At 61.9% G+C, this 23,266-nt stretch overlaps 1 protein-coding gene across 1 annotated transcript; it reads left to right on the top strand.

Moving 5' to 3' along the window:
- Positions 1-810: 810 nt before the first annotated feature.
- Positions 811-22,471, top strand: ESPNL (espin like). The gene is made up of 9 exons (XM_040972360.1): positions 811-1,104; positions 2,054-2,244; positions 4,187-4,373; positions 4,604-4,786; positions 13,750-13,881; positions 18,919-19,033; positions 19,272-19,375; positions 19,914-20,108; positions 20,855-22,471. Exons 1-9 carry the CDS (start codon positions 811-813, stop codon positions 22,469-22,471), a joined length of 3,018 nt encoding a protein of 1,005 aa, XP_040828294.1.
- Positions 22,472-23,266: the final 795 nt, after the last annotated feature.

Genomic DNA, 23,266 nt, shown 5'->3' on the forward strand with positions numbered 1-23,266 from the left:
GTAGTACCCAGGTTCTTGGTGGGTATGAGGTGTGCTTCCCTGGGTCCCCCACGTCTGAGTAGGGGGTGGTGTGCAGCCACCAGGAGCCCCCAGAAAGATGATCCCTGCTCTGCAGCTTCCTGTGTCTGCAAACTCGAGGCCATGCTGGCCCTGAGCTCCCCAGAAAAGCTCCCTGGCCCCCAGAGAGCAGGCTGGACTCCCGGCCACCCCAGAGCTCGGGGCTGCGGCCACCTCTGTTACAGGCCTGCAGAACTGAGGGCCAGTTGGGACCAGGATACACATGTAGCTTCCCCAAGAGCAAGGGCCATCGGGTTCCCTGGGGGGACACAGCCAAATGGTCAGCCCTTGCCAGGGGCACGAGGAGTCACAAACACAGTGGGTGTGTCTGTCTCCCCAAGAACTGGGAGCTGATGTTGCTGCGGGGAGCGGGCTACGTTCTGGAACGAAGAAAGTGGGGGGGTGTCTGTCTGCCCTGCTGGAAGCCCCTCCCAGGCTGAGAGCTTGACGGAGCCTCCTCCGCTCTCCCCCTGTGTGTCCTGGCCGCTGGACCCACCTCCCTCCTCTGCTGGCCTACCTGGGTGCAGGCCCCTCCCCTGTGATGTGCTCTGGGCACCGGGCCCATGAGCGCCAGGAGCAGCGTGGGCAAGGCTGCGAGGGCTGGTCCCCAGGGCTTGCCCCTCCTGCTGCCGCCTCCCATCTGCCCTGCGCCTGCTTATCAGGTAACCAGAGCCGGCAGCTGCGTCCACGCCTGAAACAGGAAGCCCGGCTGGGCTCGGACATGAGCCATCGCCGAGAGCCCGGGGCCGGAGGATGGAGGGGCAGCGGGCCCTAGAGGCCGCCCGGGAAGGGGACCTGGCCACCTTAGAGCTGCTGCTGGAGGCTGGAGCCCTCGGCCCAGGCATCACGGACACCCTGGGGGCCGGCCTGGTGCACCATGCCTCTCGGGCCGGCCACCTGGACTGCGTTAAGTTCCTGGTGCAGCGGGCCAAACTGCCCGGCACCCAGCGGGCCCACAATGGGGCCACGCCAGTGCATGATGCAGCTGCCACGGGCGGTCTGGCAGAGCTGTGCTGGCTCGTCCGTGATGGGGGCTGCGGTCTGCAGGTGAGCAGAAGGGGCGGCCTGGCAGCCTCTGTCCATCTTGCTGGAGTGGGGCAGAGAAGCTGGGCCAGGAGGCTGGCTGGCACAGCCTTGCCCCTGGGTTCTCTCAGGGACTTGGTTGCGTTGTCTGTCCCTACCCGTCCCCGTCCCCAAGGCCAGTGCGAGACCCTTGGAAGTCCAGGCCCCTCTGCACCAGCCAGCTGTACACCATTGCGTTGCTTCCTCCCCGCTGCCGGAGCACGTGGCAGAGTGAGGGCAGGAAAAGCTGGCACAGAGGGCCTGGCCAGGCTGTGGGGTGGGAGGAGAAGGAGGGAGCCCTCGGGTCACAGGACCATCCTGTCCAGAGCCTGTCCACCTGGGCCCCTTTCTGTCCAGTCCCCCTTGGAGCAGGCCAAGGACCTTCATGCTGTGGGTCAGCCTGCTGTGTTCCCGGTGGAGGCAGCCCAGGAGGACCTAGGCTCACCAACACCCTGCCCATTGGCACCTCAGTGTGCCAACTCAGCACCCTGCCCCTGCTGGCCCTGTGACAACCCCAAAGACAGCAGGGAGAGCTGTCCCCACTCCTCTGCTCATTGGGATCGGAGGCGAGAGCGTTTGGAGAAAGGCCGCATCTAGCAGGCACTAAGTAGCCATGTGGTGATGCTTGGGGCCCCAGGCACCTGTCAGGGGATGGGGAGGTGAACCCCAGAGGTGGGCATTGTGGGACTATGTAGGCAAGGGGTGCTTTCTGACCATGAGCAGAGTGGGAGGGGTTCGGACACGGATGGTAGGAGTGGGGAGGTCTGGATGGGGCAGAGTCCCCAGGACCTGGGCTTGAATCCTTGTGCTTGTCACCTGGAGCAGGTGGCCCCACTCAGCCCAGCCTCAGACAGCCTACCCTGGCCATGCCAGTGTCTCCGGCACAAGCCGGCTGCGATCTGCCCCGGCTCAAGCTCTGCCTGTGCCTCAGTAGGACCAGGATGACTCAGGCGTCTCCCCACTGCACCTGGCCGCCCGCTTCGCACACCCCACGCTAGTGGAGTGGCTACTGCAGGAGGGCCATTCAGCCACGCTGGAGACTCGGGAGGGTGCCTTGCCACTGCACCATGCAGCTGCCAGTGGGAACCTGACCTGCCTGAAGCTCCTGGTGGCTGCCCACAGCAGGTGAGAGCTCAGAGACCCTCCGGGGGGGGAGGGGCAACCTCCAGGAACCAGCTGGCAAATGTGCTGTCGGCCGAGCCGGGGTGAGCCTTGTCCCGGTCCAGAGGACTCACGGCTTAACTGTTAGCCACATGCCAGGGGCATGGCTGGGGGCAGTGGGCACATCCAAAGCACTGTGGACATTGGGGGTGATGGGTACATCCAAGTGCTGTGGGTATTGGTGCAGGGGGCACAGCCTGGACAGTAAGGCTGTGGTGGGCACAGCCTGGGCACTAGGGCTATGGTGGGCACAGCCTGGGCACTGTGGATGCCCATTTCTCAGCTCAGGACCAGATGTGGTCTAGTGGGCTCGGAGGCACCAACGCCACCCAGCAGCCCTGATTCCTCCTCCCACTGTTCTGTCCTCGGGCTGGGGACTGGCTCGGTCATCTAGGATTGATGACACAGGAGAGGAGCAGGGGAGGGGCCAGCTGCCAGGGAAAATGCAGCAGTACCCCCCTTGCCCACCATGGGCGGTGCTTGGTCCTTGCCCTGCAGGGAATGGCCCTTCCCCACCACAGTGGATGACACCCATGGGTTCACCCAGGCTTTATGCTAGCTCAAGAGGTGATGCCACGTCCCCCAACAGTCTTCCCCCACTCCGACTATGCTCTCCCAGTCTGGTGTCTGGTCAGCTTGGTGTCCCTGCACTTGTTCCAGCTCAGTGATAGGCAGGGTTCCTATATCCACTCTCCCTGTTCCAGCCCAGAGGGCCTTTGGGATTTGTTTGCTGCCCTTCCCCAGGGCGCCACACTGCCCCTAGACCTAACTGAACATGTGTACACACGTGTGCACATGTGCAAGCACACACATGTACAGCCCTAAGGGGAAGCCTAGGCTCTGATCTGCACCCCACCTGCTGTCCGGCATGAGTGCATCCCTGACCCTCCACGGGCCACATCACCTGCTGCTGCCCTGGACACCTGCTTGTCCTAACCCCAGATGCAGCCCGGGAGGCAGCGGGTCAGACGAGAGCACAGACTCCCCTCAGGAAGGGCACCGCTGTGCAGCCATGCGCCCTTCCCGTTGGGGTGTGTTCCGGGAACAGACAAGGAGCCCAACAGCGTAGCTCAAGGCCAGGCACTGCCCACCGGGTGCCCTGGCTAGCAACAAACAAGAGCACGCACAGATCCTGACCATGGTGGTGGTAGTGCAGGGCCAATCACGCAGCTTTGTGCCACCTGAGGCTGTGACCATCCAGGACTGAGTGACCAATGTCATCCCCTGTCACTGCCAGCTCCAAGTCACTGGGCTTTGGGTAAGGGAAGTGGGGAGTAAGCTGGGAGGCTCCCAGGGTCTATATCCAAGTCAGGGCTCTGACCCCAGCTCCCCTGGAGTCAAGGTCAGCCATGGTCACTGGGGACAGCAAAGAGGTCAGCGTCTATTGGACACTGGGACCATCTAGGCTCTGAAAAGGCAGATGTTTACAACCCAGATCCAGGAAAGAAAAGGGGAAAAGATAGTGCAGGATGGCCCGAGCCCCAGCTCTGGGAGGGACCAAAAGCCTGGCGGATTTGGGAAAGCCCATTTACAGAGCCGGGAGCCGGGAGCCGAGTCAGCCTGTGCAAGTGGCCAGTGCAGCCACAGCTGCTCCTGAGGCAGCAGCATTCACCTGGGCCTCACACCCGATGAGGGCAGAGCGCAGCTCACCAAGGCCGGGCTGGGTTCCTGGCCGCTCCAAGCCCTGCTATGCTCCTGGCCCTCAAGGGGCCCCAGCTTAATGGGGAGGGGTGCTGCTTTCAGGGCACCCCAAGCCTCACTGTATGGGTCCTCAGGTAGCGTGCGACTTGTGCAACTTTACAGGTTGTGGAGGAGAGGGCGCATGAAAAGGTGGGCAAGGGGCTGGGCCGCCTCCAGCCCCCTCCTCAGGAGACCGCAGGCCCACTTTGAACCCCCTCCCCTGCAGTGGTGTGAACCGGCAGACCCGCAGTGGCGCCTCACCGCTCTACCTGGCCTGCCAGGAGGGCCACCTGCACCTGGCTCAGTTCCTGGTGAAGGACTGCGGGGCTGACGTGCACCTGCGGGCCCTCGACGGCATGAGCCCACTGCATGCCGCAGCCGCCCACGGCCACTACTCACTCGTCGTCTGGCTGGTAAGGGAGCATTGCGTTTGTGTGTGGGGTCAGCCAAGGCTGACACTCCCACTGTGTCCAGCTTCCCTCTGGGACACATGGTCTCCAAACTGCTGTCCCAGGTGCAAGGACACCATGAGCCCACTCTACCCCCACCCCAAGGCTGCTCCCAAGAGACATCCTTGCTCAGCTCCGCACCCCTCCCTGAGGGTGGCCACTTCATCTCAGCCTCTTGGCACCTGCCTCCCCAGGTGACATTCACTGACAGCGGCCTGATGGCACGGGACAACGAGGGGGCCACCGCCCTGCATTTTGCCGCTCGTGGTGGCCACACGCCCATTCTGGACCGGCTGCTGCTCATGGGTGCTCCCATCCTGAGAGACTGCTGGGGTGGGACACCCCTCCACGACGCCGCCGAGAACGGGCACCTGGAGGTAGGAGGGCACAGCAGAGTCTGGGAGCTGGAGGCTGGGAGCTGGAGGCTTGGAGCAGGAGTCTGGGAGCTGGAGGCTTGGAGCAGGAGTCTGGGAGCTGGAGGCTAGGAGCAGGAGTCTGGGAGCTGGAGGCTAGGAGCTGGAGGCTTGGAGCTGGAGGCTGGGAGCTGGAGGCTAGGAGCAGGAGTCTGGGAGCTGGAGGCTGGGAGCTGGAGGCTTGGAGCAGGAGTCTGGGAGCTGGAGGCTAGGAGCAGGAGTCTGGGAGCTGGAGGCTAGGAGCTGGAGGCTTGGAGCTGGAGGCTAGGAGTGGGAGGCTGGGAGCTGGAGGCTAGGAGAAGGTGGTGTTGCTCATGGCTGGGCACTGGTAAACATGACGTTGAGCCCTAGAGTCATCCCAGCAGAGCTGGGCATGGGCAGGCTGGAGGGCAGAGGGACAGTCTCATGCACAAGTCTGCTGCCCGCTCAGGCCTTGGGCTTGGGTACCACCCCCACTGGCCTCGGCTGCTGGCTGGACCCTGCACAGAGGGTGTTAGCCCCTCTGCTTCTGTCCACCTCATTCAGGGAGGTCCCATGGCCTGGTCCCCGTAAAGAGCTCCCAGGCCCTAACGCAGGCAGGATGTGCTCTGTACGGTTAGTGTCACACGGGGGAAATCCAGGGGGCTTCCAGTGCGTGACCTGGCCCTGCTTTTTAGGGACATTTGGGAAACAAACCAGCAGATAGAACATTCTCACTCTTGCTCTCTCCCTTCCAAGTAGATGAAAATAAGTAAACTTCTTTTTTGGGAGAGAGAGAGAAAAAAACAATGGTTTCAGAAGTAAAAAGAATTGAGAAAATGACCCCCACACCTGCACACCCATTTCCCCCATTGGTGGTGCTTGCACGGTGCATCTGCCCCCCGACCACAGCCCACCCTCCCTGCAGCCAGCCCCAGCCCCTGGGTCCTGCCAACATTTAGTTACCATGTCACTTTAGCCTCCTCCGTCTTAAAATCATGGGTGGGCATCTGACAGTTGGCACCCCACGTCAGCACCTGGGTCCCTGTCACCTCCCCATTGTCCACCCCAGCTTCTGGCAGAGCACAGCCTGGGAAGCGACAGGGGTGTCCCGAGTATCTGGGGGTCCCTACCTCCCACTTGGGGGAACCAGCTTGAGTTCCAGCCCTGGCCATTGCAGACCTTTGAGGAGTGAGCCAGTGGGTGGGAGATACTGGGCTTCCTGGCTCTGCCTTTTAAATCACTGAAAACTCCCAGTAGATTTCCAGATAGCGGTGTGGGGGGCCCTCTCGCCCCAGAGGCAGCAGAGCCTGCGTGGGCCCCTCGTGCTCCAGTGCGTCGCAGTTTCTGGTCTGAGGGGTGTGTGTTACCCTGCTTTTTCTACTGAATCATCACCTGCTTGTCCCATTGCTCCCATGACTGCAGCATACCGTTTCAGGGTCCTGGGCATTTGCTGTGGCAGCGTGCTCTGCCGCCTCCCCCTGTCACACCTCAGCCATGCTCTGTGCCTCTGTCACCCAAGACAGCCTCGTCTGAGGGATGGTGCGGGGGCGGGGGGCCGATGCCCCTCCCCTGTGTGGGAGATGCACACCCCCTCTTTACCACTCATCAATTCACAGGCTTCGGGGGCTCTGAGGACAGTTAGAGAGAGTGAGTCTGTGGAGAGCGTGGCCAGCAAAGCCCCCAGAGGCTTGGCACCCCAGCGCTGGGCGCCGAGGGGGAAGCTGTGCCTAACCCAGTAATGCATTTACACTTCCCACTGTCCTCAGCCTCTTTATTCCAGGTCTCATGCAACTTCAGTGTGCACGTTCACCTGAATTTTTAAATTTTATTTTTGATGATGTTTGCAGTTGAGGAGGGTGTATGCCCATGTGGGCCCCTGACTAAGGCGAGAAGTGTTGAGGAAAGAGGAAAATGGGTGAGACCATTGTTTCCAATTTTCTTTTTCTTATTCCTGTAACTGGGAGAAGAACACAGAACAGGAAAGAAGCCGCACCCAGCCTCCCAGTCACCTCAGGACCTAGGGATGGGGGACAGCCACCCATGCCATCCCGGAGTCCCCAGTGTGGAGCATGCTCTGAGGGTTCTGCGCAAGTGGTTCGATAATTCTGAAACATGGTGTATCTCGCCGGTCCAAGGTTGGGGGAATCCTTCCAAGGTCCATTGGCTGACATGGTCCACCTCAGTCTTCCTTCGTCCAGATACCTACTGTAAACACTTGCACAATTTTTTTAAAATTTATTAAATTTATTGGAAAATTAGATATACAGAGAGGAGATATGGAGAAGATCTTCTGTCCACTGGTTCACTTCAGAAGTGGCTGCAACAGCTGGAGCTGAGCTAATCCGAAGCCAGGAGCTTCTTCTGGGTCTCCCACATGGGTGCAGGGTCCCAAGGCTTTAGGCCTGTTCTCCTGCCTCCATAGGCCACAAGCAGGGAGCTGGATGGGAAATGGAGCAGCCAGGATATGAAATGGTGCCCATATGGGATGCCAGCACTAGAGGGTGAGGATTAGCCTGTGTACCATCACACCAGCCCCCATAATTGTTTGTTTGTTTCCCATAATAGTTTTTTAAGGAAAGAAGCTTCAGAAATTTGGCTGTGGGTTATATATATATATATATATGTATATATAATTTATTTTTGCCTTTTTGGTAAAGCCTAAGGTCCCATGAACATCCCCTCTGGAACAGGTCACCAAGGACAGCCAGGCTAGCGTAGGGCAGCCCCATTGGCTGCAGTCCTGTGCCAGCTTGCCCCAGGGCGTCATCTGAGGGCACTATAGTTTTATCTGCTTTGGCAAAATAAAAGTGGCAGAGGCCAAACTAAGCTGCTAGTCCCATGCTGGCATGTGGTACAGCCTAGCCCAGCCTGGTCTGCCCCCAGTCCTGGTACTAATGTGAACTGGCCGATGCTGTGGCCCAGTCTGGCCTGTCCTATAACCCGTCCTGGCTCTCATATCTGCCAGTGGGTGCCTTGAGCTGGACCAGCCTGGCCTGCCCCCAGACCTGGCCCACATGTATGCCAACAGGTGCTGTAACCTAGCTTGGTCTGGGCTGCTCCCAGCCTCGGTTCCTGCACTCATCTGCAGGGACTGTGTCCTGACAGAGTTCCCCAAGCGCCTCTATCGTGCCACCTTCCAGATCTCACATGCACAAGTGGATCCTTTGTCCAGCCTGATTTGGCCTACCTCCTGTCCTGGCAGGAACAGCAACCTTGCCTGACCATTCTGGCTCTTACTGTTGGGTGCTACAGCCCAGCCCTGCCTGGCCTACCCCCAGACCCAGCTCTTGTGATATTCAACAGGTGCCGAGACCTAGCCCAGACCAGTGCTGGTGCCTAGTCCAGTCTGGCACATCCCAGACCCAGCCCACACCTGTGCCAAGGGATACTGTAGCCATGTCCAGCCCAGATCGCAGCCCCTACTCCAGCTCTTACAGTGGAACCATAGTCCAACCAGGCGTTCCCTTAGTTCCCCAGCCAGGCCTGCGCCCAGCTAGATTCCCAGGATTTTGTGTGTACTAGTGGTTGCTCTGACCCAGCCCAGCATAGCCCATCCCCTGTCTTGGCCTTTGCCATTGGATGCTGTAGCCTGGCCTGTCCCGCCCTGCCCCCAGACCCAACTCACTGGTGGGTGCTGCAGCCTATCCCTGCCCAGTCTGCTCCCATCCCTGGCTTTCATGCAAACTTCTAGGTGTGATAGCCTAGCCTGGCATGGCCCACACTCCATCCTGGCTCCTGCACATGCCAGCGTGCTAAAGTTTGGCTCGGTCCTCCCTGGTCCAAAACACTACCCCCAACTGCACCAGCCCACGCACTTGCTGGTAAGTGGAGCACCCTCCCCTGGCCTGATCAACACCCAGCCCAGACTCATGAGCCTACCAGCAGGAAATACAGCCCACCAGGGGAGTTCCTCAGGTTCCCCACCGGGCCCACTCTAAGGCCCGCTCCCAGGCCCACTCCCGGACCCACTCCCAGACCCACTCCCAGGCCCATTCCCAGACCCACTCCCAGGCCCACTCCCAGGCCCACTCCCAGACCCACTCCCAGGCCCACTCCCAGGCCCACTCCCAGGCCCACTCCCAGACCCCACTCCCAGACCCACTCCCAGGCCCACTCTCGGACCCACTCCCGGACCCACTCCCAGGCCCACTCCCAGGCCCACTCCCAGACCCACTCCCAGGCCCACTCCCAGGCCCACTCCCAGGCCCACTCCCAGACCCACTCCCAGGCCCACTCCCGGAACCACTCCCAGGCCCACTCCCAGGCCCACTCCCAGACCCACTCCCAGGCCCACTCCCGGACCCACTCCCAGGCCCACTCCCGGACCCACTCCCGGACCCACTCCCGGACCCACTCCCGGACCCAGTCCCAGACCCACTCCCAGACCCACTCCCAGGCCCACTCCCAGGCCCACTCCCAGACCCCACTCCCAGACCCACTCCCAGGCCCACTCCCGGACCCACTCCCGGACCCACTCCCGGACCCACTCCCGGACCCACTCCCAGGCCCACTCCCGGACCCACTCCCAGACCCACTCCCGGACCTACTTCCGGACCCACTTCCGGACCCACTCCCAGGCCCACTCCCGGACCCACTCCCAGACCCACTCCCAGGCCCACTCCCGGACCCACTCCCGGACCCAGTCCCGGACCCACTCCCAGACCCACTTCCGGACCCACTCCCGGACCCACTCCTGGACCCACTCCCGGACCCACTCCCAGGCCCACTCCCGGACCCACTTCCGGACCCACTCCCAGGCCCACTCCCGGACCCACTCCCAGACCCACTCCCGGACCCACTCCCAGACCCACTCCCAGGCCCACTCCCAGGCCCACTCCCGGACCCACTCCCGGACCCACTCCCGGACCCACTCCCGGACCCACTCCCAGGCCCACTCCCAGACCCACTCCCGGACCCACTCCCGGACCCACTCCCGGACCCACTCCCGGACCCACTCCCGGACCCACTCCCAGACCCACTCCCGGGCCCACTCCCGGACCCACTCCCGGACCCACTCCCGGACCCACTCTCGGACCCACTCCCAGACCCTCTCCCAGGCCCACTCCCAGACCCACTCCCAGACCCACTCCCGGACCCACTCCCAGACCCACTCCCGGGCCCACTCCCAGGCCCACTCCCGGACCCACTCCCGGACCCACTCCCGGACCCACTCCCAGGCCCACTCCCGGACCCACTCCCAGGCCCACTCCCAGACCCACTCCCAGACCCACTCCCGGGCCCAGATCTCACATTGCTGGCAGGTGCTAGGCCCTTACCTGACATCCCCCCGCCGTCCCGAGCTGTGTGTGCTGGTAGATGTTGCAGCCCACCCCACATCCTATTCTTGTGTGCGTCTGTGGGTGCTACAGCCTGGACCAGCCCGGCCTGTTCCCAACCCCAGTACCCATGAGTGTTGGGGGCTTCCATGGTCATGCCAAGCTCAGCCCGTCCCCCACCCCAGCCCTTGAGCAGACCAGCGGATATTGTAGTTCCACAGGCCTGAGTCCACATGTCCCCCACAAAGTCTGCTCCCAGGCCTGGTTCTCTCCTGAGCTGGCTAGTGTCGTGGTCCAGCCTAACATTGCTGGCCCCCTGTTCCAACACTCGCTGGTGGGTACTGTGATCTAGCCCTGCCAAGTGGGCCATCAGCCCTACCTTTGGTATGTGCCAGTGGGTGGTGGTCGATGTTAATTGGCCCAGCTCAGGCTCCCATATGGGCAAGAAAGTTCCTCCAGCTTCCCTCCTGCCAGCTGCTCAGCCTCATCAATCTCACTGACCTGCAAGCGCAGTGCCTCGTTGGCAGAAGTCATTCCTTCTGTGGAACGTACTCCCTCAGCAGTCCTCCCTCCCAGACGCCCTGTACCCCCTTTCCTGACCAATCCACAGTCCCCACACCTGCAAGTACATGGACCCCCAGCCCTGTCACTGGTGGGGTGGGGTGCTGGCCTGGGGCCCTGCCCACCCGCTCGGAACCCCAGAGCAAGTCCTCTGGCGTGCGTGCTGGGCTGCGACCCCACCACTCCACCCAGCTGGGACTCAAGCAGGTTTGGGAGTCCACAACATGCTGGCATGTGGGCCCTAACCCTGTCCCCTAACACCTGCCTGGTACCCAGACATGTGTGTTCCCAGGCCCGTTCCACTCCTCCGGCCCCAGAGGCCCCGAGCCTCCAGATCCCCCAAAGCCACCGAAGCTGAGTGTTTTAGTTTGGGTGTTTATAACTGGTTTTTAGTAATTCTGTACCCTAAAGTCCTTTATGCCAGTTTGAATTTTCTTGCTATTTTCTTTCACTATATTTTCTTGGTCTTTCACTGTTTCCAGTCCAGAACACTGCAGCGTGTGCCCGCATGCTACGTGGTCTGGGACACGCCGGTGTCATCTTGTCTCAGGTGAACGTTATGTGGTGAAGTCACAACTGCCTTCCCTCATACAAATAGATGAAATCTTACTCTATTTATTTTTTAGAGATTTATCTATTTTTATTGCAAATACACAGAGAGGAGGACAGAGAGAAGCTCTTCTGTCTGTTGATTCACTCCCCAAGTGGCCACAACAATTGAAGCTGAGTTGATCTGAAGCCAGGAGCCTGGAGCCTCTTGCAGGTCTCCCACATGGGTACAGGTTCCCAAGGCTTCTGGCCGTCCTCAGCTGCTTTCCCAGGCCACAAGCAGGGAGCTGGATGGGAAGCTGGGCTGCCAGGATCCCAGTGCATGCAAGGTGAAGACTTTAGCTACTGGGCTACTGTGCTGGACCCTATTTATTTATTTTTAAGATTAGTTCAGGGAGGGGTCTGCTTGTGGTCTGGGAAAGCAGTAGAAGACAGCCCAATGCCTTGGGATGCTGCAGCCACGTGGGAGACCCGGAAGAAACTCCAGGTCCCTGGCTTCTGATTGGCTCAGCTCTGGCTATTATGGCCACTTGGGGAGTGAATCATCGGATGGAAGATATTTCTGTCTCTCCTTTTCTCTGCATATTTGCCTTTCCAAAATAAATAAATCTTTTTAAAAATTAATCTTTTAAAAAAGGAGTAGGACAGAAAAGAAGAAAAAGATGTCAGAGTTTTTAAAAATTATTTTTAGGGCCCAGCATGATAGCCTAGTGGCTTTCCACTGCTGGCACACCAGCTTTCCAATAAAAAAAAAAAGAAAGAAATCTGAATTTATTCTTAAGAGAAGTGTTTCTATAAGGCCTATTTATTTTTATTGGAAATAGATAGATAAAGAAGTAGCCCGGCTCCCTGATGAGGGCACATGGCTGGGCTGCCGGCTCCTACAGCTGCGCTGCATGTCAGACCACTGCTTTCAGTCCTGGCACCTCCGCTTCTGAGTCAGCTCCCTGCTGACGTGTCCCAGGAGGCGGCTCACATGCTCGGGTCCCTGTGACACGTGGAGTCCCAGGCTCCTGATGTCAGGTGCCCCTGGGTACTCTCGGCCTTTGGGGAGTCGGTGGCAGACCGATTTCGTCACCCACCCTTTCACGATGACGATGGCAGCCGTGATCAGAGCGCTTCCACACCCCTGACTCGCCCTGCCCGGGAGGGAGTGGGTCTCAGCGCCAACGTGGAGGTCTCAGGTGTCCTTGTCTGTGCTGATTTCAGACACGGCGGCTGGAGCTGCCCCCTGAGTGCCTCGTTCTTCGTCCTCTTCCTAACTTCCTTACCAGCTCAGCTTGCAAAGGCCAGGCGGGCCGGCCTGTGATGCCTATAGAGTGAGTTCTTTGCATCTGAAGTTAGAAACTTGAGTCAGCTGAGCCAAACATTGTCAGGGGAGCTGTGTAACCTCCATTCCGACCCTGGGCTTTCTGTGTCTCCCTTTGACACCCCCAGACTGTCCATCCACTGTGCCTGCCCTGTAACTGTCCATCAGACACACATGTGGCCGAGCAGTCCTAGGGACCCTCAGGTCTGGCCGGGGCTCTAGTTAGCAGTGTGTGGTTGTATTCCATTTTTGCTTATGATTGTTTTATTTACTTAAAAGGCAGAGTTTCACAGAGAGAAAGAGAGTCTACCCACTGGTTCACTCCAGATGGCTAACCCGGTCAGAAACCAGGAGCCCGGAGCTTCCTCGAGTTCTCCCATGGGTGCAGGGGCCCAAGCACTTGGGCCGTCCTCTGCTGCTTTCCAGGTGCCTTAGCAGGGGGCGGGATCAGCAGTGGAGCTGCTGGGACTCGAACCAGCACCCATATGGGATGGCAGCACTGCAGCAACAGCTTTACAGGCTAACCCACAGCACAGCCCAGGCTGGTCACTTCTCCCCCGTTGGTGCGCTGAGTCCATGTGCGGTGTGTGGAGTTGATGGTATTTAGAGATTTGCTTTCCCTCATTAAAAAATAGACCTATACTTGCTTGAAAGCATCAGAGAGAGGCCTTCTTTCTGCTGCTTCATTCTCTCTCTCCAATTGCCAGGGCCATGTTAGTCCAGCCAGGTTCCCCATATTGTGGGTGACAGGACCACCCCGTCACCTCCCGGGGTGTGCTAGCAGGGAGCTGAAAAACGGGGCTACACCTCAGTACCTGAGGCATCTGCACGCAAACTTCTTTCTCTCACTGGGGCCCAAGGACAAGGAAGCAGAGGATCAGGCCAGGGCATAAGGTGAGCAGGGTCAGGGCTGAGCCCCCTAAGCTGCCATGGCATCGCTGGGCACAACACACAGCTCTGAGGGTGGCTGAGAGGAAGCCTGGCTCGGTGCTCAGACAAGGTCAGGATCAGGCTGCTGGCAGCTGGACCCACCACGAGCCAGCCTCTGTAGGGACAGCAGGAGTGTGGTTCCTGATGCATAGGTGCTCAGCATGTCCCCACAGGGTCGCATGGGTTACTGGGCCACCAACACTGCCTTCACATGGCTGCGGAGGGAAGCTGCCCTGACTTGAGTCCTGACCGTGCTGTGATTGCCCATGGCAGCCCCCGTCCCACCTATGCCAGGGCACTCTCCAAAGAGTCCTAATGAGCCACCTGTGTCCTCCACACAGTCCTGCCAGACCCTGGTGTCCCATCACGTGGACCCTTCCCTGCGGGATGAAGACGGCTACACGGCGGCCGACCTGGCAGAGTACCACGGTCACCGGGACTGTGCCCAGTTCCTGTGGGAGATGGCCCGGCCGGTAAGGGTCCCTTCCATCCCAGACAACTCAAGGAGGGCCGGGACGTGGACAGAGCCTACAGCCGAGCCCACAGGGCAGTGGGCCCCAACCCCACGGGGTACACATGATGACATCGCAGGGGCAGGTTCCTGGACTGGGCCCTGAAATACACTGGGGTGGGGACTATGAGGGCTGTAGGCCAACCCTGGTACTCACCCACGAGCTGACACTAACCCTAACCCTAACCCTGGTACTCACCCACAAGATGACACTAACCCTAACCCTAACCCTGGTGCTCACTTACAAGCTGGCACTAACCCTAACCCTGGTACTAACCCAAAGCTGACACTAACACTAACCCTGGTACTAACCCACTAGCTGACCCTAACCCTAACCCTGGTACTAACCCACAAGCTGACACTAACCCTAACCCTGGTACTCACCCATGAGCTGAGACTAACCCTAACCCTAACCCTAACCCTGGTGCTCACTCAAAAGCTGACACTAACCCTAACCCTGGTACTCACCCACGAGCTGACACTAACCCTAACCCTGGCCCTCATCATGACTCTAACTCCAGAGTTCCTAATCTTAGCCCTAACCAAAAACCCCAACTCTGACAACAGCTCTAGCACTAACCCTAAAGGTAGCCCAACCTAACCCTAATCCTAGACTTGACCCCAGCCTGAGCCTAATCATGGCCCTAATCCTAACCCTAACCCTAGCCCTAACTCTGAATGTAACCTTAGCCATAGTTTCAACCCTAGCCCACTTGATGGGGGGACATGACAGAATGTCTGACTGGTCATGGAGGCTGTGACAGGGCTGTAAGTGTTGTGACAGGAACTGTGATGGGGCTGTGAGCATGCCATGACCAGGATCGGGGCCTGGTTCATGGCTGGATTTGACCAAGCCATGCTCACCACTCAGGCCAGGGAAACCATGGCTCCAGGGCTCAGAGCCAAGCTGAGGGGACCTGAGGCGGCCGGCAGCCTCACCAAAACCCCGGGTGCTGGCCCTAGCTCTCCGGGACCCCCATCTCCTCCCGTGACCATGTAAGCACAGAAGTCTTGTCCTCTAGCGCCAGCCCCTGGGCTCCTTGGGTGTTTGCTGAATGGGCAGCGGGGCAGAGGAGGCGGGTGGACACAGGTGGGGATGGGGCGTGATGATCTCGGGTGCTGCACGCAGTGGCTGATGTGGTGGAGCCAGGGCCCCCACTGGCCCTCCCTCTCTGCCTGAGCCCTGGATGAATAATCCACCTGCCTGCCCCAGCTCTGGCCACTCAGTTCCCACCCATCCCAAGGAGCCCTGGGCTCACCGGCCCCTCCCCCAGTTCTCAGGCGAGGTCCCCAGCCCGAGCTTTCACTGTGGGCCGCTGTGCCTCCCCTGCCCTTGAGGCATCTCTTGGGGGTCCAGGACCCACTGAGTCTTCCCTGGGACTGCCGGCCATCCTCACGGGCCACCAGCTGACACCCACACAAAGCCTGCTGAGACTTGGGGCAGTGTGGGGAGAAGTCTGGCCTGGCCTGGTGCTGTGACCTCAGAAATCAGACTCTGCCCCTGCAGGAGCACTCCCTGTCCTGGACCCTGTGGTTGCAGAGGGCAAGGCCGCCCCCTGCCCTGGGCTCAAGAACCTGACTGCTGTAGGGGACAGAAGCCCACAGCTGTGGACGCATGCAGGTCCCCGGTCCCTGTGCCCTACCCCAGCCTGCAGGGCCAGCCTGCCCTTGCTGTGTCCTTCACTGCTGTCCTGCCCTGGCTGGCTGTCCGTGACGTCCCCTCTTCCCGAGGTGATGAGGTCACATACCTGTGCTGATGGGCGAGTGGGCAGGCGGGCCGCCTGATACAGTGTGGATGGAGTTGGCCACGTTGGCCTCAGAATCTGTCATTGTCCCCAGACACTGAGCCCTGCAGACTCCTGGGTACCAAGAGAGGCAGTGGGGACTGGAAGTGGACACTGCCCCGTGGGAGTGCCTCTCTGCAAATCTGGCTTGTGGACCAGCACTCGGCACCCAGAAAGGCCAGGCCTCGCATTGCCCAAGCCCAGTGCCCACTCTGCCCGGTGCCAGCCACGCCCTAGAGGCTCTGCCTGGGCCACAGTGAAGCCCCCACCGATGGGAACTGAGCCCCCAGCACCTCCCATGGTGACTTGTGCCCTCCTGCCCGCCCCCACCCTTGTCTCTGAGCCTGTGCTCACTTGGGTCACCACTAATTCTGTGCATCTCTCAGCCTCAGTCTTCCCGACTGTAAAATGGGCTTCCTGACTATAAAAAGGTTCTGAGGGTAGATGAGATGGCCGTGTTGTCCCCAGGAGGTGCCTGCCTCAAGTGGGCCTTTGGTACAGGCTCATCCTTCTTCTTAGCCCCATGAGGGCCCCTAGACCCCTTTACTACCCTGACAGGAGGCAGAGCTCAGGTGCCCTGGGGCCCGGGCTGCTGGGCCAGTAACAGAATCTCAGCCAGCGGCTGCTGTCCAGCTCTTGCCTCTGGGTCATGATTTTCTCGGCCGGGTGCATTACAGGCCCGCAGCCCGGCTGCCCATGGCCGCCCTCGATGCATAATGCATGGCCAGGACAGCACCACTCCAATCTCGCCAGAAGCCCAGGCAGAGGCCAACAGCCACATCCGGCTGATACAACACTGGGAGGAGCCCCTGGTGGACCTGCCTGGCAACAGCACTGATCGTGTGGGAGCCAGTACAGCCGGTGCTGGTCCCCACTGCTCAGACCTGTCCAGGCAATGCCAGTGCTGACCCTGGGGACCTGCTGGGGAGCCTGGGCCGGGCCCGAGCACACCCCAACATCTTGTCTTCCCAGGTGTTCAAGGGTCAGGGATTGCCACTGGGGACACTGCAGGGACTCACCGAGTGGCCAGCAGGTGCCGCAGTGGGGCCTGTGACCTTTCCCCAGTGCAGGAAGTCGGCCCTGGGGGCCCCTGCTACATCTGAGAGGGTGACTCCCATTCAGCTGCGAGATGGACTGAGGGCCCCAGTAAGGCCGCCAGGCCCCGGCTCCATCCCAAAGGGACAGGACAGCTGTTTCTGGCCTGGGGTTTGAGCTGGTCCTTCTTGGCCAGTCACTGCTCCCTTGAAGAGTCCACCCTTACGGAGACCAGAGTGACCTGGGGGCACAGCAGGGATGGAGGTCCTTTGCTCCCCAAGCCTCAGGGCTGCAACATGGACCCACACGCCTTCCCTGCCTACCGTGAGCTCCTGTTTCAGCCATGCACTGGAGCCCTGAGGACAGGCAGGCACTCAGGCTGGGAGGGGTGGGGGCCTGCGGAGTTCCTTGCTCTCTCTGAGCCTGTTCCCCTTCTGCCCCTAGGAAGCTATTGTGTGGTGGGGCAGGGTGGTCTCCCTGCCCTCTGGGTGGTCTCCCTGCCCAAGGAATGCAACCTCAGTCCACCAGAGCCCCCTCTGTCCCAGCCCCCAGCCTGGCCCCCTGCCCAGCCCCACCTAGACTTAAGGCAGGCGGTAAGGGATCCCACAACCTACCCCAGCCCGCCTGGCCACCTGACACTGAGGCTTTTAAATATTCATGCAACACCTCCCACTGTGCTGGGGGGCGGCCCCTTTCACAGCCCCTAGCAGCACAGGACAGCGGGCAGCCTGGGACAACTGCCACTGCACTGGCTGGTGCTGGCAAGGGCCTCCCGGGCTCCCAACTGCGTGCGACCAGGGCTGCTGGGCTGCAACACAGATTCCAGAAGTGAGGTGCATGGGTTGAGCCTGCAGGGTTCAGACTGCCTAAACCTGTGGCCTGGGCAGGGTGGGCAGAGGGTCCTGGCCAGCCCATGTGGTGCGGTTGGGTGGGAGGGTGGGTGAGGGAAGTCAGGGAAGGAGTGAGAACTTGCAGACTGTGGGGTATCAAGCTGAGCGGCGGCACGGATCCCGCACACGTGACGTGGACCCTGGCCACGCGTGCAGGGTCAAGCCTAGGGGAGCCAGGACTTCTGTGGCTTTCAGGAGAGACCAGCTCTGCTGGCCTGCAGGGTGGGGGAGGAGCTGAGGCCTGCTGGGCGGTGGGGGGTGCCTCCAAAGGAAATGTGTGTGCGGTGGAGGGGTCACGCCCAGGAGCCCCGTGTGCACCAAGTCGCTGGCCCAAGGCGCCATCTGACTCTGCTGTTGAAGCCCAGCTCCCAGAGGATAGCTCAGGCCATGGGCAGGTGGGGAGGCAAGCACAGACTGCTGCCGACCACATCACAGCTCAGAGCACCTGCTGCCTCCCAGGCCTCCACGGCCAGGACCAGCCCCAACAGGGACCATGGCTCCCCAGGGTCAGACATGAACTCGGGATCCGAGTTTGAGGACAAGCAGCCGGTGGAGCCAGGACATGGTACCTCTTGGTGGTCCCCATTTTCATATGTCCCTGCCAGGTGCCAGTCCTAGTTCCTCCCAGTGTGCACAGTGTGTGGCAGGTGCTGGGCACAATGCCCCTCCAAGGTGTGTCCCAGCCTCATGGACTCCTGACGGGGTGGGGAGGTTCTCAGGTGCCTGGGGCTCTATTCTGTGTCCTGGCTGACCTGTTGTCACCCCAGAGTCAGGTAGGGAGGCCCCCACCATCCCCAGGGGCCATGACAATCCCCTGTTCTGGACAGCTGGGCCACAGGCCAAGAGACGGGGAGACTCTGCTATGCCTGGGGAACCCCTCCTAGCACCAGCTCCCCTGAGACCCCAGCATGAGAGCCAGAAGCAGTGTGGGGGATGCCCGCACCAGTGTCTTCACCTGAGTCAGACCCCAGCCTGGGTCCAGAGGCAAGCCAGTGTTGGGGTAGGCATGTCCCGCTGCAGGCGAGAGGGGCAGTCAGGGTGGCCGGTACAGAGCCCTGACCTCAGGTGCCCCAGGAGACCGGGAGGGGACTCCCTCAGCCTGGTACCCTCATCCAGACCACTGTACCCTCACCATATCTCCTGCACCCTCACCCTCACCTGTCCCCTGCACCCTCACCTGCCCCTGACCTTCTCTGAGCCTCACAGGTCCCTGGCCCATCCACTGGGTGCCTCACTCATGCCTGGCAGAGCTGGGCAGAGCTTCCCACTGACCAAGCTGCCCATCCCCAGGTGCCCCTGCTGATGGCACCGCCACCCCCACCATTCCCCCCTCCTCCACTGTCTGCTGCGAGGCATTCCCTGGAGGATGAGAGAAGAGGAGGTACAAGGGTCGGGAGCCCCACCCGTGAGTACATGACCTTGCTGGGGCGGGGGCAGGGGACGAGGAGGACAAGGGGGAGGGTGCAGGGTCCTTGATGTCCCTGCAGGTGGGAGGCTCAGGGTGAAGATGTTGGTAGGGCTGGGCCCCCTGGGCAGGGTTGGTTAGACTTTTGGCTCTGAGCCCCAGGGGACTGCTTCTGCCCTGGGACCCTGTCACCTTGGCCCCCTCTACCTACCAGCCACAGCTCCCCTCCTGCCAGCAGCAGCATCTCTCAGCCCGACCTGGCCTGCTCAGCCCCTGCCGAGGGAACAGCCCACCTGCCTGGCCCCGCCGAGGGTCGCCACCAGCAGCCCAGCTTCCTGCATGGTGCGTCCTTGGGCTGGGTGGGCATGGACTTGTCTCTGCCGGGCAGCCAGGCCAGCTCCTGACACCCTGAGTTCTGGGTGGACGCAGGCCCTTGTCCTTCATCCAGGAGTCTGGCTGCCCAAGTGCCTCTCCCTGACCTTGTGAAATCCACTATCAGAGGAGACAGGTGCCATCTGAGGAGGGGCTCAGGGGGCTCCCAGCCAGCCCAAGTGCCCCCCACCAGGCCCTGAGTGTGTCCTGGGAATTTGGAGCCCCTGGAGTGTGTGGTGGGAGCCTGGGGAGCCTGCCAGCCTTCCTGGGGAGTCAAGGAAAGCTCTCTAGGCCCTGCGGGGGAAGTGAGATTCCAGGGGCCCTGGACTTCCTTTCTGGCTAAGTGTGGGAGAGGGGCTTCTCTCAGGCATTGTCCCCTGCCCCTCAGCACACCCCATCTTGCACAAGAGCTCCATGTCCTCAGAGCCCCACACTTAGGCTAGACCATGCTCCCTGCACCCCTCCTCCCCTCCCTCGGAGACCACGTGACCCGACCCCTCCTGTGCAGGGGCCTGAGATACCAACACCGGAAGTCCCTGAAGGCCTGGCCCTGCTGCAGCTGGGCGAGCTGCCCCCAGGCGACCTGGACGGGCTGGTGCCCACACAGGACGAGCGTGGCCAGCCCATCCCCGAGTGGAAACGGCAGGTGATGGTGCGGAAGCTGCAGGCCCGCCTGGGAGCCGACCTGGAGCCCCAGGCCCAGGTGGGGCCAGGCGGTGGAGACCGTGTCCCCATGGGTGCAAGTAGCAGGTTGAGGGGGAGATCCCCAGCTGAGCCCCTCGCGCTCCCTCCCCTCCAGGGCCTCTGGTGGGTGCTCTGAGTTTAGCAAGGGAGCTCCACTCTTCGTCCACACACAGGGTAATGTGGCTGCCCCCTGGGCCAGCAAGACAGTTGTCAGGTGCACACAGGTGGCAGGGGTGGGGAGATGTTGGTCCTGTCCTGTAAGTAGGGGGCAGAGGACAGGCACTGGGCGGGAAGGGGCAGCACACAGGGCCTGCCTGGGCTATGCAGGGGGCGGCAATGTGGGTATGCTGGGGCAGGGCTGACTGGTCCCGGGTGGCAGGAGGGGGCAGGGCAGGAAGGCCAGCAGAGGTGAGGAGCCTGTGGAAATGAGCCCCGAGCACCCAGGAAGAGCAGGGGTGTGGGAGTCAAGGACCTGCAGAGATCCCAGGCTCTTGGGGAAATGAAGGGAGGCGGGCATTGACACGGGCACGACCCAGCTGACTGACACTGCCCCGGAGAGCAGGTGTCGGGCAGGGCAAGAGGGGACGGGGAGGCTGAGGCCACCCAGCCTGCAGGGCTGCAGAATTGGGCGGGAGGGGGCTGGGCGGGCGCCACCGCCTTCGGAGCTGGGAGGTGTGGGGAAGGAGGGCAGGGCAGAGCAGCGAGAGACGCGGGTCAGCAGGCCAGCACCTGGCGTGACGCTGACCGATCCCCTCCCGCGCTCAGGACAATGGCAGCATGGACGGGAGCCCAGGCCCCACAGCGCGGGCCACCTGGCGGTACTCGCAGACGCACCAGGCCATCCTGGGCCCCTTCGGGGAGCTGTTAACAGAGGACGACCTGGTCTACCTGGAGAAGCAGATCGCCGACCTGCAGCTGCGGCGCCGCTGTCAGGAATACGAGAGCGAGCTGGGCCGGCTGGCGGCCGAGCTGCAGGCCCTGCTGCCGGAGCCCCTGGTCAGCATCACCGTCAACAGCCACTTCCTGCCCCGGGCGCCAGGCCTGGAGGGGGAGGAGGCCACAACCCCGGCCCCTGTGTCCCAGGGCCCTGCGGAGGCCGCCGAAGCCACACCGGGTGGGCAGCCCCTTCCCGTCTGGTGCAGCCACATCAGCCGCCTTGTACGCAGCCTGTCCCTGCTGCTGAAGGGTGTGAATGGGCTAGTGCAGGGTGAGGAGAAGCCAGACCCGGGGGCCCCACCGCACCCCAGCAGGGAGGGGTCAGCCAGCGCCCCTCGCAGCGAGGCCCAGCGTGAGATCCGGGAGTGGGGCGTGTCAGTGCAGACGCTGCGTGGCAACTTTGAGTTGGTGCCGCTCGGCCCACTGCACACCTGCAGCCCAGGTGCCTGCGAGCGGGGGGCCCAGCCCAGGCAATGCCCGGGAGGCTGCTGGGCGGCCCCTCCGCAGCCTCACGGTGGGCCCATGCGAGCAGAGCCACGGGCAGGGGATGCGGAGGAGGCCAGCGACTCGGGCATCAGCTGCGAGGAGGCCCCGTGGGAGGCAGGCGCTGGGTCGGGCCCCAACACGGCCAGTCTGCGCAAGGAACGCATCGTCACGCTCTTCCTGAGCCACTGGAAGAGCTCGGCCTACACGCCGGCCCTCAAGACGGCGGCCTGCAGGACCCTGGAAGCCCGCCGCGCCGGGCCGCGGGGTCCACAGGTGGCCGGAAACCTGCCAGAGCCCCCGCCCCCTGGCGAGGGTCCCCGGCTGGGGCACCTGTGGCAGCAGCGGGGCATCATCGCACACTTGCTGGGCACCTGGAAGGCCATCTTGGCGCGTGTGCCGGCCCGGCAGCTGCGGCGGCTGAGCCGACGGCCCCTTGGGCTCCTGTCCCCGGAGCAGTTCCTGCCCCACGTGGACGGGGCGCCCGTGCCCTACGGCAGCCTCTCGCTGGACCTCTTCATGCTCGGCTACTTCCAGCTGCTGGAGTGCGACCTGCCAGCCGCGGAGCGCAGGACGCGCCACCTGCTGTGCTTCGAGGTCTTCGAGCACCTGGGCGCCCACGGCTGGGAGGCGGTGCGGGCCTTCCATAAGGCGGTGACGGATGAGGTGGCTGCTGGCCGCAGGGCCTGGGCCGATGGCTTTGAGGACATCAAAGCCCGCTTCTTTGGCTCCAGCCGGGGGCCGGGCTGGGACAACACGGATCCCGGCCACAAGTCAGGCCTCAAGGCCCCGGGGCCGCGGCCCTCCTCGGCCGTGCCCGGCCAGGGCCCCGAGCCGGCACAGTGGCCAGCATCTGACACACCCCAGGGCAGCTTCAACAGCGAGGACATCTGTGGCTACATCGACCGGAGCTTCGCCTTCTGGAAGGAGAAGGAGGCTGAGATGTTCAGCTCTGGGGAGTGATGGGGGGGGCAGCCGGCTCCCGGGGCCTTTGGGGTTCTCTTTTCTGCTCCCTCTTGCCACCTGGCAGCCAGCATGAAGCTGGCAGGCACATCCTGAGGGCCCTCACCAACCTGGCCACTGCCCACTTCTCCCCTCACAGCCCATACCCAGGAGCGCCTGCTCTCTCAGTCCACGCTGAAGCTGGCGGCCCCTGTGCCAGCCTGGGCCCTCCACAGTCATCCCCGGGCCCCTGATGCAGCTTCCTCCCAGCCTCCCTCCCCCTCTCCCTCCCTCTGGTGTCCTGTGTGACCCGGTGTCCTGTGCCACAGGCCCTGAGCCCCCATCCTTCCACTGAGCTGGGGCTGGCATATCCGGCCCGCCCTCCCTCCCCTGCTCCCTCTGCCAGGCCATGGCCCCTCTCTTCCCCATTCATGGACTGCAGTAATGGCTGGAGGCTGGATTCAATGGGCCAGAGAAGAAGGGGCTGCCATTTTCCTCAGGCTGGGAGAGCATCCCCTGTGCAGCTTTGGCCATAGGGAGGGGACTCTGTTCCAGGGGGAAGCCTCCTTGCGGGGCCCCTGTCCTGTAACCCTTCCAGAGCCCTTAACAGCAGCATCCATGGGAGGAAGGGAGTGGGCGGGGTCCCAGGATAGGTCAGTTTCCTGGCCCAGCTGCGTAGCACACAGGCAGCCCCTTGATGAGCTGTGGCCACTAGGTCCAGCTTGTGGACGGCCCATGGGCCTGAGCGCCAAGCAAAGGCTGCCGCAGGGACAGGAATTCTGGCCTCCAATTGGGCGCTGGCCGTGCTGTGTGACT

This window comes from Ochotona curzoniae, unplaced genomic scaffold, assembly GCF_017591425.1.
Source record: "Ochotona curzoniae isolate NIBS_2020 unplaced genomic scaffold, NIBS_Ocur_1.0 contig_2294, whole genome shotgun sequence".
Lineage (NCBI taxonomy): Eukaryota > Metazoa > Chordata > Mammalia > Lagomorpha > Ochotonidae > Ochotona > Ochotona curzoniae.